General features: G+C 32.7%; 1 protein-coding gene, 1 long non-coding RNA gene and 1 other non-coding gene across 3 annotated transcripts in view; 1 reads left to right on the top strand and 2 right to left on the bottom strand.

Moving 5' to 3' along the window:
* Positions 1-2042, bottom strand: part of LOC114306828 (ETO1-like protein 1) — a 5781-nt gene extending 3739 nt beyond the window's left edge. Inside the window, exons 1-3 of the mRNA XM_028252162.2 lie at positions 1583-2042; positions 804-1063; positions 1-703 (exon numbers count right to left, since the gene is read on the bottom strand). The exon at positions 1-703 is cut by the window's left edge and continues 1010 nt beyond it. Of these exons, the coding sequence (XP_028107963.2) occupies positions 1-703; positions 804-928 (828 nt within the window). The 5' untranslated portion in view covers positions 929-1063; positions 1583-2042. The remainder of the gene's footprint in view (positions 704-803; positions 1064-1582) is intronic.
* Positions 2043-5025: 2983 nt separating this feature from the next.
* Positions 5026-11202, bottom strand: LOC114306829 (protein TIFY 4B). Its single transcript, XR_014350820.1, has 6 exons — positions 10135-11202; positions 9889-10051; positions 9511-9576; positions 9311-9374; positions 9019-9208; positions 5026-7739 (listed from the first exon to the last, which is right to left on the bottom strand). It is a non-coding gene; the product is annotated as a protein TIFY 4B (transcript).
* A 62-nt stretch (positions 11203-11264) lies between these two features.
* LOC145807590 (uncharacterized) lies at positions 11265-16784 on the top strand. Its single transcript, XR_014350821.1, has 2 exons — positions 11265-11595; positions 16544-16784. It is a non-coding gene; the product is annotated as an uncharacterized LOC145807590 (long non-coding RNA).

The following is a 16784-nucleotide window of genomic DNA, read 5'->3' as shown; positions in this document are numbered from 1 at the left end:
AGCAAGTTTCCGATCACAAGTATCCTTAAGCCTTTCGCAGCAAAATTTGTTAGCAAATACCAAGATTTCTAACAATAGCTTTGGAGGAACTTCATTTAAACTACCTGTTAAGCTGAACTCGCTAATCACCCTCATACCTGATGCGGAAATGTTGTTTTTAGACAAATCTATTTCCTCACACAGCGATTCTGTGAAACAACCATTAAGCATGGCATTAAATGGCTCTGACAAGCCCGCAATCTTTTGCCTATCACATTCTATTTTCTCATCTCCAATCCAAAATGTGACAGTTCTTGAAATCTGATTCCCATTCATTGCAAAAACTCCAACGGAGCTGGAATTTACATCAGAAGGGAGCTCAAAGGGAATGTCTATTGGCCCAAACTCCTTAGCACATTTACCACAAGACAAAAGCAGGTCAGAGATGAGCTCTTCACCTTGCTTCTCATATTTTAACCATGCTCCGAAAATAAGTCTCTCATGAATGGTGCTCGCCTTCATCCAAGCTGATCGAAGGCTTCTTCGCATCAGCTTGGCTTCCCCAAGCCCCTTAAAGACTTGATATTGCAATAAATAGAGTTTTGACCACTCATGTGGAGGGCACGACTCAAGTTTTTCATGAATTTGAGCTAAAACTTCTACATAATCAACAGGTTTAAAGAATGGAAGAACTGGTGGTTCGGGGACCTTGATAAAAGGTTCTCTACAAACAATAAGGGAAAAAAATTCGTTACCTTCAATAATTTAATGACGAATATGAGAAAGTATAATACTTTCAAAGAATATAGAGAAAGAGAGCTTACATAGAAGAAGGTGATTGAGATGAGAATTTGGAAAGCTTCCCTCTTTCAACTTGGAGCCATGACTGTGGATTGAGAGCATTGAGCTGTGATTCTTTACAAGATTCTGAGGGGAAGAAAGTCCTCATGGTACATAAGAGATGAAACAAGTCCCAGATCTCCACAATAGCCAGATGGGTTTCACTCCAACACTCAGAAATCAGCAGAAATGCAAATCAAAACAGTTCCTTTTGTTTGCAAACAGTGTCCTCAGCTCAAAAACTCTACCAAATCACCCAAAAAAAAAAAAAAAAAAACACTTCTAAAATAAATACTGAAATAAAAAAAAAAACATACAAACAAACACTCACAAAATCCCCTTATGGGTTTGCATCTAGAAACAATACAACCAAAAATTCCAGAAAAAAAATTAGAAAAAAGGAAAAGAAAATCACGGGTTCCCCCTTCTAAAGATTTATGCAATCACAGTTAGTCACTCAAATCTAATGTTCTTTCTATTATACAGAAAGGATGGAACAAAGCTAAGTATGGTCTAGCTGTGGCCAATAGATAACAGATAAATGAAAGTCTTTTCACAATAAACGACAATAAATAAATAAAAAAAACCCAGTAGAGGCCAAAGACCCACCAAAGATTACATACAATCTCTACCAAAAATACAACCTGAACAAACCTTCAAGTCCACCGAATCTAATGATAACAAGCACCACAAATCCAAAAAAAAAAAAAAAAAGAGACACAGAGAGAGAGAGAGAGAGAGAGAGAGAGAGAGAAGCACTAACCTTTTTTTGGAATGCAATCATCAGACAAAGTAAGCAAATGAAGTTCAAACCAAGACAAATAATTCTTCAAGCTTGGCTTCGCAAAACCCAAATCAAAAAAATTGGGGGGAGAGGAGCTGCAGAGAGATCAAGAGTGAAGGAATCCAAAGGGAAAATTTTCAGTCTTTCGCTTTCTTTCTTTCTTTCTTTCTTTCTTTCTTTTGTTTGGTAAAAGGAAAAGTTTTCCCCTTTTTTTTCTCTCCCACTTTCTTTTTTCCGTTGGAGACCAGAAAGATCGCAGCAACCACAGTTTTTGATTGTTGGGTTGGGAGTAGAAAAATTATTTTGAAAAGAAATAGTGGAGTATCAAAATGGTAAATGTGATTTTGGATTTGATGAGCGATGGTGTTAAGACGGTGCCGTTTTGTTCTGGTCTTGTTGCTACAATCAGCATCAGACACGGTATTTTGCTAAGATGCGCAGGGTCCGTTGAATTTTAATGATTTAATAAATTGAATTATGAAATTGAGCTGAGCACTTAGGACATGTTTAGTTGGGTGGATTAGAGCATGAGATTGTGATTATTAATCCGTGGGCCCAATTATTCTATGTTTGTTTTAACATTTTGGTTTAGAATTATTAATCCAATGGATAATCAATCCAACAAATTTGTAAGATTATTAGTAATGGGGTAGGGGTAGGATTATTAATTCAATAAATATTAATCCAATTGGATAGTGAATACCACACTAATTTAATAAGATTATTAATACTTCACTATTAGTCTTATGAATCAAATACAACCTTAGAGAGATAGCCTTACATGTAGTATTCACACCAGATTAGACAAAAACTAAAAATTAATTTATAATATGACCATAACACTTTATCATTTTTAAAAAAAAAATCCTTTAAAATAATAATAAAAAAGGATATATTTGATTGTGTTATTATTTTTCTTTTCTTAAAAATTATAAAAATAAAAATGATATACGTTCTCATTTTATATCACTGTTTATATAGATATTCGTGATTGATTTTTTTATTTGAAGATAATTGTTATGTAATTTATGAGAATAACTACCATCTTGCCATGTTTGTCTAAATAAATGGGTAATATATAACCATTTTTCATAAAAGTATTCTTAAAAATTATTTTTAAAAATTATTTTTGAAAATTATTTTTGAGAATATTTTCATTTAAACAACTCATTTTATAGGAATATTATGAAGTTGTTTCAAAAAAATTAAAAAAATAGTTTTGCACAAAATTAAAACTATATGAAAATTATTTGAGATAACCAAACATGCATTTTATATTCGGTAGTACTACATGCACCAATTAATATATTAACTAGTATATTAACACTAGTTATGACATTATTATTGATCCTACTCATTAATCACATTACAAATTCTAAAAATCTCTTAAAGCGTGTCACATTATTAATTGATATATTAGTTAGTATATCAATTGATACATAATATTATTCTTTTATATTTGATGTGAATGATAATTGGGTATATAGGAACTTAAAAAAACTAATTTTAGCATGTGCCTAGAAGTATGTCGTGTTTGTGGTATTATAGAAAGATTTATTAGTACATGAATATTAATGTGTGAGTGAACACAGAGTAAAGACATCCCTCCCCCAATGCCCAAGAGGTTGCATAAAAGCAAGCTCCACTTTCACCCAATCACGTCATCACACTCACATCCACACTCACATTCTTGGCATTGTATCATTTCAAAATTATCAAAATCCCTCTGGTCCACCTCTACTAATTTCTTTTGGAAAAAAAAATTTGAGAATTTTAAAATAAGATTTTAAAATTTATTTATAATGATATAAATTATTTTATATCACTTATGGATTGGTTTAAAAATTAATCAATTTGATCCCTTGTCATATCATCATTAGCTATGAATTTAGCGATATTTTTTGAAAATTCTACAGCCCTCTCCATCTCTCAATATGAGAAAAAAATATTTGGTGACTTTGGAACAATACTTCACACTATTCATATTTTGACACTTGTTATGTGGTTTTTAAAAAATTAGCATAAAATAACGAACTCCACTATTTAAACCAATAAAAAAAATTGATGTTAGAATTTGTACAAAAAGTGTTTCGAAAATAGTGAGATGGTTAAAAAAATTAAATTAGTGAAAATTGCCTCGACTTGTATAATTTTTGTCTTTTTTTTTTTTTTTTTTTGGTACCCTAAATTGTTTGTCAGCAAGACCCTATAATTTTTTAGAGAAATTGCAAATAAATAAGACAATTACAAAGTAATTACACTATAAATGAAAATATTTTTTAGTGTAACTCTGACACACAGAAAGAGTTGAACCAAACACATAAATGAATTTACACCATGAACATATGAGAGTTGCACCATCATAAATATATATATATATATATTGTCTTTGCTCCCTTGAAATGCAATTCTTCCTAATTTTTACTAATGATGGTAATATTGAATTCCTACAATCTAAGCTTAAAAAAATTGACCAGCTTGTTACTGAATTCATTCACTCACTATTACTATTGTCAAATATTCCACACAAGTACTTCCAAGAAAATGTATGATGGTTTCACACTTTTGTCAACAAAAATTGAAATTCAAATGATTTTGAGTGATTCACCTTTCAAAAGTAACAGAAGGTTGGTTGGTTATGTTCACATCGAGACCTTGGAGCCCCCGGATGCTCTCTCAAATATAACTCATAAATGTAAATCAAGGTTATTGTATATATAGCCAATAGTCCTGAAATTATTTTACCTTTTGAAAAAAAAAAATAATGCTACATGTATCAATTAGTGTACTACTTAGTGTATTAATTCATGATGTGTCATAATTTAAAAGGTTTTTTATATTTGTAATGTGATTAATGGGTGGGGTCAATAATAAATTCATAACTAGTGTTAGTACACTAGTTATCATACTAATTGGTACATGTAACACCACCGCTGAAAAATTGTTGTGCCTTCAAAATAAAAGCAGGCATTAAAAAAAGAAATTTATGGAGTATAATTAAAGGCTACCCATCTTGAGGCAAGAGGTTAAATGCATTCCTTATACTTTTTATGCAGTATAATTAAATGCGTCCTTAATATGAATAATTGATAAATTAATTTGTAACAGTGACAAAACTGCATATTCAAACCAATGAGTTTATGTAGAATTTGAAGTGAACTTAACAGGTAAAAGGGTAATCGTATGGTCCTCAGAACAAAATTTGGATCTATTATTAATATCAATACATTTGGAAAAGGTTTATGACCTGTGATAATTGAATTACTGTGGTTTTCTTTTATTTTTATCAATAATTTTTGGTAGCCTGAAAAATCATAGTTTAAATAGTTCGAAACACTCAAAACGACGTTATTTTAATTGTAAAATGATATCGTTTTAATACACTTGAGCTATTCGAGGCATAAAAATTGAGCCACCAAATATTTTCTTATTTTTATTTACTTTTTTAATTTTTTTGACGTATTGGATGGGGTGGGTCCAGGTGGAGCCGCAACATTAATGGCATAACCAACTGTTTGTTCTTTGTTTGTTTGTTTTTAATTAATTAATTTTTTAAAAAATATATTCAATCAGCAAAGCACACAAAAAGAGACTTTAGCCCATGATATACCTATCAACTGATTTATTTGTGTACATCAAATCAACCTGTGTTTATTAGTCAAAGCCATAAGTTTACATTTTTTATTTTTTATTTTATTCATTTATTTATTTTGAGAACTATAGATATATAAAAGATTAAGAAAGTCATTTACACTTGTAGCCAGATTATGGCTGGCTTAATTTAATTTTAGTTAATACTATATTTAAATCATGAATTTAAATTTGAAAAGGAAGAAAAAAAAATGAGATAAATGTGAATAAAATATAAGGTAATTTTTTTTCTCCATATTCATTTCTCTTTTAAATTTTTACCCAAATCTATAATCTAAACATAATCTAAAATTGTCAAGAGAGCTATCTTCTAGTCTAACATGATAATATGATTTTTCGTCTACATATATCTATACTATATTATTATAGAAAGCCAAAAATTCTATTTTATGTGAATTACGAAAAATAATTATCACCCAATCTCAAAAGTCCAAATCATCCCAATAAAAATACACTTTTACAATTGTTTAAACTATTCACATAAACAACTGTTTGGACAAAAATGTAAGAAAATTTGACTCCATGTTTCAAAGTACTCTAATTCCCATCATTCCTAATATCAGTGCCTTCTTCATAAGGGGGGGTGGGGGGTGTGTGAAGAAAAAAGACGAGTAGAATAGGTTGAAAGAGTAGGCACATCAATGATATATTGGTTGATTTGTTTAAAATTAGACAAATTTAGAGGCAAATGCGAGCTGGGTTCAGTATTGGTTTTGTCTAGAATTCAAAGAAGACAAAAACTATCGCCAGCAAACACTAGTAACATTTAAATATATTGTCATTACTACTATCATTAGCTGGTTTGACCCAGATTTTCGCATCATTCACAAAATGTCAAACTCAAATCCTCCACTTCCATTTCACCCTGGCCCCCATTTCACAAAGATTTGGTCCATATCCAAGAGGGCTTCACTATTTGTCTGTGTTTATCTTTTTCCTACTTAAATTTCATTTGTCTGCTGCGACTTATTTCAAGCTGTAAGCTATTCTATAAGCAGAATCTAAGAAAACACCACTCAGCTTCAAGATAATCAAATTTTGAGCTATTTCTATCGCATAAGCTTCAGCAGAAGCAACAACAAACGGCCTAGTAAAGCATTGCCCAAATAGGCTCGCCAACAAATTTAAACCCCAATCAAGAACAATTTTGTGGTGCATCCAACAAAGATAACAAAAGAGTAACCTACAGCTAGACAGTAACCTACAGCTAGACAACAAAAAATATAAATTGCACAGGCAAGCACAAAAAGTAGAATGACCTTTCCTTGAATTTTGTTGATTAAAACACAATAAATCCTGTTAATACTGCTCGGATAGTAAGTGGACTCTGGCCTTCTGCCAAAATTTTCTTAACCTATTAATCACATCACTGCTTCAACAGATGGAATTAGCAGTTGAATCGCTAGGCCAGCCCATGAACTAGCATCGTCCAGCTGAAATTGTGAAAATATATTGTGTATATTTTATATTTGGCATGATTGTGATTGTACATAATATAGGCATGATTGTGTATAGGCGTGATTGAGGCGTGATTGTATTTTCTTTTTTTGATTTAGGAGTTCAGACTATAAAATCTAGGGTCATGTTGTAATCAAATACAAGTTGAATATACAAGTTTATTCAGAAAACTTACAGAAATATCATATGGTCACTTGTATGGTTGTTTCACTAACTTAAACATTGTGCCGACATATATCAATTCAATGAATATGACAGCCTCTACAATCTCAAAATTTTATTTTAGTTGTCTTTATTGTTTCAATCATCATGACCCTACTATAATTTATGTTTGTAATAATATCATGCTCTTCAAAATTACCATCTCATTCATCAAATAAGGTATGTTGACCATGAATATTTTGTGGATACCTAGAAACGTCCATATTTAGCATGCATTTGGGATGTGGGTTGACTTTTTGACTTTTTAGCTTTTTGACTATTTTAGCCTGGGAAAAAAGTCTCGTTTGGGATGAGTTTTTGACTTTTTTGACTTTTGTGAGAGAAAAAATAAAACGATTACAGTTTGGATATGACATTTTGTCTTATTAGACTAAAAAGTCTATTTTATCTTTTTGTAACTAAAATAATCCTAACCACACCCAAACCCACATGCCAAACGAGCACTTAGATTGTCATTAACTTCATATCATAATGGCCCGTTTTTCTCAAGGGTATTGCCCCTGAAAGTTCTCCAAGTAACCACTTCTTATTAGAAACATCTCAAACTAGTTTTAAAGGTAAATATGAGAGACAAACAAATAGGATGGTAATCTTCTCTTCATTAACTCAAACAGCAGCAAGCAAAGATGCAGATCTCAAATCCAAAAAGAAAAGAAATTAAAATTACAAGGAAGCTTACATTTTTAGGCATTCTTCTCCATTTTCACGAGCTATCTTGCATGATTGGAGCCCACAAGCATGAAGACATGATAAACCGCTGACACGGCCCACTGAAACCATCTGCTCCAAATTCATTCTCGCACATCTGCAATACAGAAGCCATTACAGATCCTTTATCACAATTCAAAGTCAATACCAACCCAGAAACAAATTACACAAACATTTGAAGAAAAAAAAAAAAAAAGATGCACAACAAACTCCACCCTGAACAGTCGGCACAAATTTAAGTAGTACTTTCAAATAGAGCATTCTTCTAATCATCCAGAAATAAAACAAATGGGATGCCTACAATTGTGTAGGACAATAAAGAGTGAGTTAGGCGATGGTGATTTGGATTGGATAAACATTGGGGCAGACTCAGCAGAGTCAACATAAAAGACTTCTAAAAATTATGCAAGGTACAGCAAATTCTGCAACAGCAGCTGAAGTTCCCACTTGGGGATAGATGCAAAACAACATTTTGTGTATATAAAAATAATTTCTCTATCCGGCTAAAAACCCCAAAGAAGAATCAGAGCCGTAGTGCCCACCCCCACCCCTGTGTGCATGCATACACACACACACACACAAAAAAAAAAAACAAACAAACAAACAAAAAAACAAAAGATCTTTGTGAGATGTAATCTGCTTCAATTTAAGCACAGAGATCTTAACCTCATCTCTTCAATTGCAACAAAAAGGCAATGGTGATTTACACCCCACAACTTCTATTACTGGCACCCATAGGCCACACGCTAAAAGCAACACAAGCCTCGCAATACAACAGAAGGATCCAAAGAGGGACAATAAACAAGCCAACAACTCCTCCATCTGAGAGAAAATATATAAGGGATTGAAGAATTCTACTGTACAAACAATGTAGTTTTATATTATACTTACTGGTTGGGCCCTAGGCCTAGAAACACACAGAGGGTTGTCATGCATCAGTAACAAGTAACAAGATGTCTGGACTCTTTGAAAAAATTATAGCCCTTTTATCAGAAGAAATTCCAAAGATATCAGTTTAGATTTTCCACTTGAAATACTGTTACGATGTTTTATTTATTTATTTAGTTTTTCTACCAAACGTACTTACTTAAAAAGCAATATATTATGGTAGGGCTGGCTGGGATCTTCTTATTTGAGTGCACAGAATCTTTACAGGCATGCACATGCAAACTCATACGTCTTCTTCTCCATGTTTGTGCATCATTGGGGTTGCTAGCTACTCAAAGTCTTTTTTCCCTCATTTTTTTTTTTTTTTTGTCTAGGCTACTCTAGCAGTATCATATAGTTTATGGAAGAAGAATAAGAAGATATTATTTTGAAATTTGATTAGTCTTTTATCCACTTCAAGTGAAAAACAAAAGCAACAAAAGTGTTACCTGCATGCTTCACTATATTATTCTCCGCTGAGCCGCACCTGGTAGGGGTGGTGGGTGGTCTGATTGGGGTGAGGAGCATGCGTCACTCCTGTTTGAGTGCTCATTCTGGGCCAGATTCCCAATCTGATGGTTGAAGTAAATGTCCATGCTAGCAGATGTAGAGGTTGCTACCTTTCTCTTGCTCTTGCACCTTCACTTAACATGGATGTGAGTAACAAAAATCGTAAAACAAAAAGGACTCTTTGCAGATCTATCTGCTTGTCCAATAAGGCAGTTTAGCCATTTAAGATACCTGTCTTTTCCCTTCTCAAGATATCTTTGCACTGATGCTTTTCTGCTTCCTGGACCTTCACCCACTAATATATAATAATAAAAAATAAAAAAAAAACTCCCCTTATTCAACATTGATCTAACGATGCCAAAAATAGTGATCTGTTGTTCCTATTTATATATAACCCAATGAAGCAATTATAATCTGGTAGAAGCATTTACCAGGGTTGTCTTCATGAAATATGGCGCTTTCCTCCCCTTGCAGCTGACAGTTGTCAGTCATGTTCACTATAAAGCCAGAACAAGATTAATACTGAGCATAAGCACAACTATTAACCACAACATATAACAGTTTACAAATATGCTGTGTATGCTTCCATGCCATTATCATTGGCAAGTAAAAACAGGCCATTTATTGAAGGCAAACAATGTGCTCTGCTTGTGTTAGCCAAGTTTTTTGCCATCCAGGCACCAAGAATGCCTATTAGACAAGTGGCTCAAAGGAGAATGGACACAATCCTTAAAGACATTCCAAGCTGGAAGTTCAATAATCTATGAAATAAAACAAAGGGAGAGGATTCTTAATGTATTCTAAATTACCTGCTTGTGAGGTTGGCAATATTACAACAAGAGCATCTGGGCCTACTTTAACAGTTGCAACCTGTAAATGGCACAGCAAAGGTCGTCTTGCCGTAGTTCCTTCAAATGGAACTTCTAGAGGCAATTGGAGTGGGCTTGCAGCAAGCTGCATTAGTACTCATGCCTAAACATTTTGGTCACATTAGAGGCCTAGAATACCATCAGAATAATCTCAGGGAATTTACTCAGAAGGAAAAGCTTCAATACCTTTTCAGCTGGCACATCATCATAGACATTCACTTTGCCACAACCGAATATTGTCATTTGTCCTTCTGGGCCATTTGCTGCACTTGCGGTTCTGGGTTCATTTAGAACAAAGAAATATGTCATTTGTCAGTCATTATCCACTCATACAGACAAACACACTTTTGTACAATTGCAAGTTAATTTGGATTGCAAGCTGTAATATAAAATAAATGAAGTAGTTTCTCCCGAAGTAAAAAAGTACAAGAAGTAACCAAATTTGGGGTTGTGGGAGCCATGCCAGGATGTGCACAAAGAAAACCTTTAGTAGACCTAAAGCTCATGGATAACAAGAGTTGAAGTTCAGTTGCAACTAAATTATCTGTGTTTAGAAAGCATCACAGCAAAATCCCAAATACAGAAAAGACCGTTGTTGTGAATCTAACCTCAAAACTCCCTGTCAAGATGAACGTTATTATTACTATCAGTATTATTATTTTAATTCCCTCTATGTCTTCTTCTTACTTTTGATTTCCATCTTCTCTCAAACTCGCAAATAGAGATGCAGAGCAGTGGCAAAATTTTCAAACAAAGATCTTCAAGTCCAAACAATGTAGCAAAACGAATGATGCTAAGTGGACTGTGCTTTTTTAGCATGTATAATGAAATAAGTCTGCAAGTGTTGAAAACATGACCCAACAACACTAGAAACAAGTTTTCCATTTAAACCCACCACAAGTATAAATTGTTTGACAAATGCTCTTCTTGCATTACCAAACTAGGATCTTAGATATCGGGTCCAACAACAATTAGTGGTTGTTCGTTCTCATACTGAAACCCATGTAGACAAATTATGTTGTTAACAATTCATATCTTATAACCTCATTCCTGACAGGCTGACACAAGTAAAGATGTTTGTTCGATTGATAATAACAAATTAAGAACAAACACTGGTTGCTCTTACATATATCCTAATTATTCAGTATAATTTAATCTATCAATAAACATACACTACAGTTGCAGTTTACAAGTGAATCAATGAATTAAAAAAAAAAACATTATAAAAAGTAGATAAACATTCTTGACTTTTTTTTTTTAGTAGTAATAAAAAAATATAAAAAAAGAAAGGGAGTGTGTGGGAGTGAGGGATAGTAGATGATTGAAATGCACACGATGTGGAATTGCAGGGGGGCGAAGAATGTAGAGAATCAGACGGAGTTTCTTGAGAGAGATGAATTGTTGCATCGCCTGCGATTTGTTCCACGAAGGTCGTCTCATCCCTGTGCGGACCTTCCGATTAGCCCTTGTAGAGAGAGAGAGAGAGAGAGAGAGAGAGAGAGAAACCTTTGGCTTTGAGGTATCGAGGGAAATGAAAGCGAGTGAGTGGAGAGATGTCATCTTGAGTGAGATGGTGGAGAGGATTGTCGAGTGGTGACCGGTAAACTGTTTCTTCCAGTGACATGGTGCCTGATTCCGGCCAACATGGTAAACTGTTTCTTCCTGTCTGTCTTCCCTTTTTGGGGAAATTGCATTTCCACACGCCTAAATAAACAGAGGGAAATTCTCTATTTCCACGCATCAAGTTTCTTTAAATCACACGCTTAATGAATTTTTTTTCAGATTCATAATTTTATCTTTCAATAAAATTACCACTTCACTCACAATCATCTTACCCACACATAATCTGATGAGGGTGTGCACGCACTCATTTTGTGACTTTCCGTATTTTTTCTTCATTGATGATGGTTCAACAGCTAACTTCACAAGAATCCACAAAATCTGTATTTATTAAATTATACGTTTCTTTGTTTTCTTTCTAGTTTGTGTGTATCATTTGTTGGTGCCTACTACATAATTTCATTGAAGTTGTTTGCTGGGAAGGTGTTTTCAGTAATGGGTCGTCTTTGAATCTCCCTAATTTGGGGTTAAATTTGGTTTCCATGAGGTTTTGAGGAGACCCGTCATGAATCTAAAAACTGGGTTTTATCATAATCGTGTGAAGGTAAGATAGGTAATCCTTTCATTTGTGTTTTCTGAGAAATGGGTTTGCTTTTAATTTGTGTTTTGGAACAAATCCATATGTGTTTTTTGATCAAATTATTTTTGTTTTTTTTTTTTTTTTTGTTGTTGCAGAAAGAATCTTGATTTTGGCTTGTTAGAGCCTTGGAGTTATTTATGAATTTTGTCTAATATAATCTGCCGAGAGTGTACACATTTTTCATTAAATAGGTATATTTGGAATGTGAGGGTGTGTAGACTGAGATAAATATTTAATAATCAAATTATTAAGTGTGTGGAGTGAGATAATGTCGTGTGTGGAAATATAATTTTTCCATTGCTAAGGGAAGAATTTTTAATTTAATGGCAATTATACCCTAAACCTTAATGATTATAATAGACATTCAAAATATTATATTTTTAAGTATATTTATGTTGGGTGCGTTTAAAAAAAAATTAAAAATTAATTAAAATATTAAAAAATTCATTGAAAAGAAAAAAGATGAAAAATAAAAATATAAAATTTTCTAAAAAGTGTTTTCTGAAAACCAAAATCAAACAAGTCGTTTAATTTTGTGTAATATAAGAGATTTAAGATGTGTTTTTTTATTAGTTAAAGTTTTGATGAAATTTCTTTGTAAAATCGGGAAAAATAAATTGTAAAAATTAAAAAAATTATGTTAAAAGTGATTTTTTCATGAGTCGATAAAATTTGTTTGAATCAAAATTTTTTTTATAAAAATATTAATTTTTTTAATTATTATAAAAATATTATATATTTTTTATTTTATAAAATTTTAATATCACTGAAAAAAATTAAAAAATGTTAGATATCTTAAAAATTTTATCAAAATTTCAACTAAACATCTCACGCCCATGTGAGACATTTGATAAAAATTTTAATAGAATTTTTGAGACCTTTAACATTACTCAAAAACATTCCCTTCAAAATGCAACCCCAGGATGCAACGTAATTGCCGGGGGTGCTATATCACATGAGTTATGCTAGAAATCTCAAATAGTCTACCAAAGTTTTTATCAAACTTCTCACATGAGTGTAGAGCCCGCACACATGTAAATTTGTGTAATAATAGATTATTTAGGATTCATAACATTTTTCATATCACATTTCTAACCCAAATTACCGTTACTGTCATCTCGTCATTCGGGCTAATGATGAAAGTGTGATGTATTTTTAACTTGCGAAATATCAAATGAAAATAAGATTAGGAGCTCTGAGTGTAGAGTTATAGAGAGTTTTAATGGTACGTAGGTCTGATATTTGTGTCTTGTGCTTTTTTTTTTTCATTATCAAGACATTAAAGTTCTGTTTAAAGCTTTAAAATTAGAAGGATGTATCATTTCTGATATCAAATTAAGGGCTCTTTGAGAAAAATTTAAAAAGATAAAAATGAGTTTTTAATTATTTTTTCAAATAGTTCTAAGTGTATATTTTAATAATAAATAAATTAATTAAGGAGAAACTTTAGAATATTAATAAGATATCATTGAATTGTAATTTTTCTCTTGAACTTTGTATTTTATTTTCATTATTTAACACATTAAAAATAAAACATTATGCATTTGTACAAATTAAAAATTATGATCATAATCATAAAATTACTTCTATATAATATATATATATATATATTTTCCCTACCACTTCTTACCATCACTTCCTTTTATCATTTTTTCACCACTATTGATATCTCTCCCTTTTGTATGGCGCAAGATAACCTTTTGTGTTTGGATAGCCAGAATCAACCAAATAATACTCATCTACAAAGTAAAATATGAACATAACTAATATAGAATAAACGAATAAATCTTAATTTGTGTTACATATATATCTCCTTGTGGATATGGAAAATTATTGTTTGGATTCCTAATTGTATCCTAAAAAATTTGCGTGTCATGTGCACTTCCCTCTCAACTAGGCAAGCAAAAGGTGAAACACATATTAAAGTCACATACTGCCAATATGTTTTGTGTAGCGTATCCCTTCCTACCTATGAAATGGGGTAAGTATTCTACTTCCACATGAGTTTTGATATGTGTTCCATTAATTGCCCCAATACAACTCTACATACAAAAAATATCATAAAATATATATATTTTTTTAAGAGAGAGAGAGAGAGAGAGAGAGAGAGAGAGTAATTCTAGTTACCTTAAAATAAGGGTAATATTTTCGACTATTCTTTATGTACGGATAGACCCCATTTCTCTGCCAAGGCTTCACTTAATCTACGGACATTTTCACACGCTTTTAAAACAGAGTGGAAGTATTTCGAAATAATTTCACCTGATAATTGAAATCTTTCTTGAGCATTTCTCTTGTTTGTATGTTGACCAACAATAAACAAAAAAAATAGCAACTTGATGTTGAACTCCAACTTTTTTCCCACTTTGTAGTTCATAATCAGTCTCTAATAAATTGCATAATCGATAAAAAAAATTACTGTCCATTCTAAAATTTTCATATATTCTTGTAGCATTACCATGTTGCAATTCTAACATCCATTGATGTTTTATGAGGGCAGATGTCCTACATGGTCGTTTATTTATGTAATTTTCTGCATAAATTGTTCTTGCCACTGCTACTGCCATTAGGTAAGGATTCCTATACGGGTGATTTGGTTGTTGTGAAGATCCAACAACATTGTCATCATTATCATAATCACCATCATCATTGAAATTGTCCATCTTTTTATGCTGTATAGACATTGGGGTCATGTACCACATTCATTCAATAAGAAATTAATTTAACACATAAAATAAATATAAAATTAGAGGATATATGTAACTACCCCGACTTATGATTAACTGATAAACCATGATTAAATTCAAGAAGAAGAAAAGGGGAGTTGGTAAGATTGAAGGAAAATTTGTGGAATTGAGCAAGAATTTGCTAGAATTCAAGAGAATTAGGAACTTTAGGTAAGGATCATGCCCTTAAAGACATAAGTGGTTGAACTCAAGAGGTTTAAGTGTTTAAATTTGAGAATTGAGCTTAGATTAAGGAATGTGAGCATGATTCATGCAGTGCAGGCATACTTCATGAAAATTGAGTTTGAATTCCATTTTGAACCTCACATGCATGGAGTTATATTTGTTAAACGCTAGGACTTCAATATGATTTTGTGTATCACATCTCATTTGTTCATGATTTGAGGAGTTTGAACTCAACACAATGCATGCATGTGTCATATACTAAGTTTAAGATTTGGTTTTGAATAATTGACATGCTTTTGGGCTTAATTTTGCAAAATGATGTTGAATTCACCATGATTTATCCCTTTTCAAGCGTTTTCTCAAGTTTTTGGCCCAAAAGACCATGATTTGCAACTTTGAATTTGAACTTTAAACTTGGAAGAGTAATCTGGAAATTTCAGATTCTGTCTCTCTGCTCAAGCGACAAAACCTGCGCTCGAACAACCACTTTGTATTTTGCACTCTTGCTTGAGCGACCAAAAGTTGGCTCGAGCGTAAAATGCATGCTCTCATAAGTTTACAATTTTTGCAGACCGCTCGAGCGACAAGAGTTACGCTCGAGTGAATACCTCAATCTCAAGCTCGAGCGACCGTCAAGCGAAAAAATCACACAACTAGTATTTTTGCAGAGTTTACAGACCGCTTGAGCGAAGGAAGTTGTGCTCAAGCGACCACTCACATGTTTGGACGTTCGCTCGAGCGAAGGAAGTTCCGCTCGAGCGACCACTTACATGTTTTGAGTGTTTTCAAGTACATTTTAGTATTCTCATTACATTCTAGGCATTCTTAGGCCAAGATTAAGACATAATAATAAGGATAAGACTAAGAAACACACGAAGAATAAAATGAAGTAAGTTAAGTACGATCCGAGCATGTGTTTCAGTATGTATATCTGTTATGTTTGTGTAAATCACGCACCGTAAGCTGTTGATTTATTGGTTGCTATCAAGCTATCTGTGTAACTATTTGTGAATAATAACTTAGTAAAGCTGTGTTCGATATGAAATACTTTCTGAACATTATGATATGATATGAATTGTCACTGAATGATACAAAAGACAATTTGTGATTTCATAAATGATGATCCATATCTTTAAAATGTAATTGTGGTATCCTTAGCAGAGACTCTCGCTCGGGGAAAACAATACTATGGCCCAGGCTCTCACCCGGGGGAGACAATACCGTGGCCCATGTATGAGATATGTTACCCGGTACCGAAAGTTCCATTATGGAACTTAATATGCTTGACCAAAGAGATATGTTAATGCTAATGAAAGTACTACACATGATTTGAATACGAATATAAACATGACTCTGTTTTTGATATGACTATACTTATCTCTCTGATTGATATGATATGATATGAAACTGGATATCATTCATTAAAATCTTTATTCTGTTATTATTTACTGAGTTTTGCTCACTGTTTATATTATGTATGTAGGCAACCAGGCACGTGACCAGGCTCAGAGTTGATGACCTGGAGTTTCTGTTTTGTCTGCCAACCATTGTGTCTCCCGAGGAGGTTCCGAAAAGAGTTCAACGATCGAGTTTTGTAAACCATGCCATAAGCTTGAGACTTTTGTTGTTTTGTGACTAGTTCTTTTGTGTATATATATACAAGGTTTTAAATTATCTATCCCATGTATGTCTGCATAGCTCCATGGACTATGTATGTTTCTATA

The sequence above is a fragment of the Camellia sinensis genome, chromosome 14 (genome assembly GCF_055761805.1).
Source record: "Camellia sinensis isolate YWXY chromosome 14, ASM5576180v1, whole genome shotgun sequence".
In the NCBI taxonomy this organism is placed as follows: domain Eukaryota; kingdom Viridiplantae; phylum Streptophyta; class Magnoliopsida; order Ericales; family Theaceae; genus Camellia; species Camellia sinensis.
The sequence above is the reverse complement of the archived record's forward strand: the minus strand, read 5'-3'. Positions and strand labels throughout refer to the sequence as shown.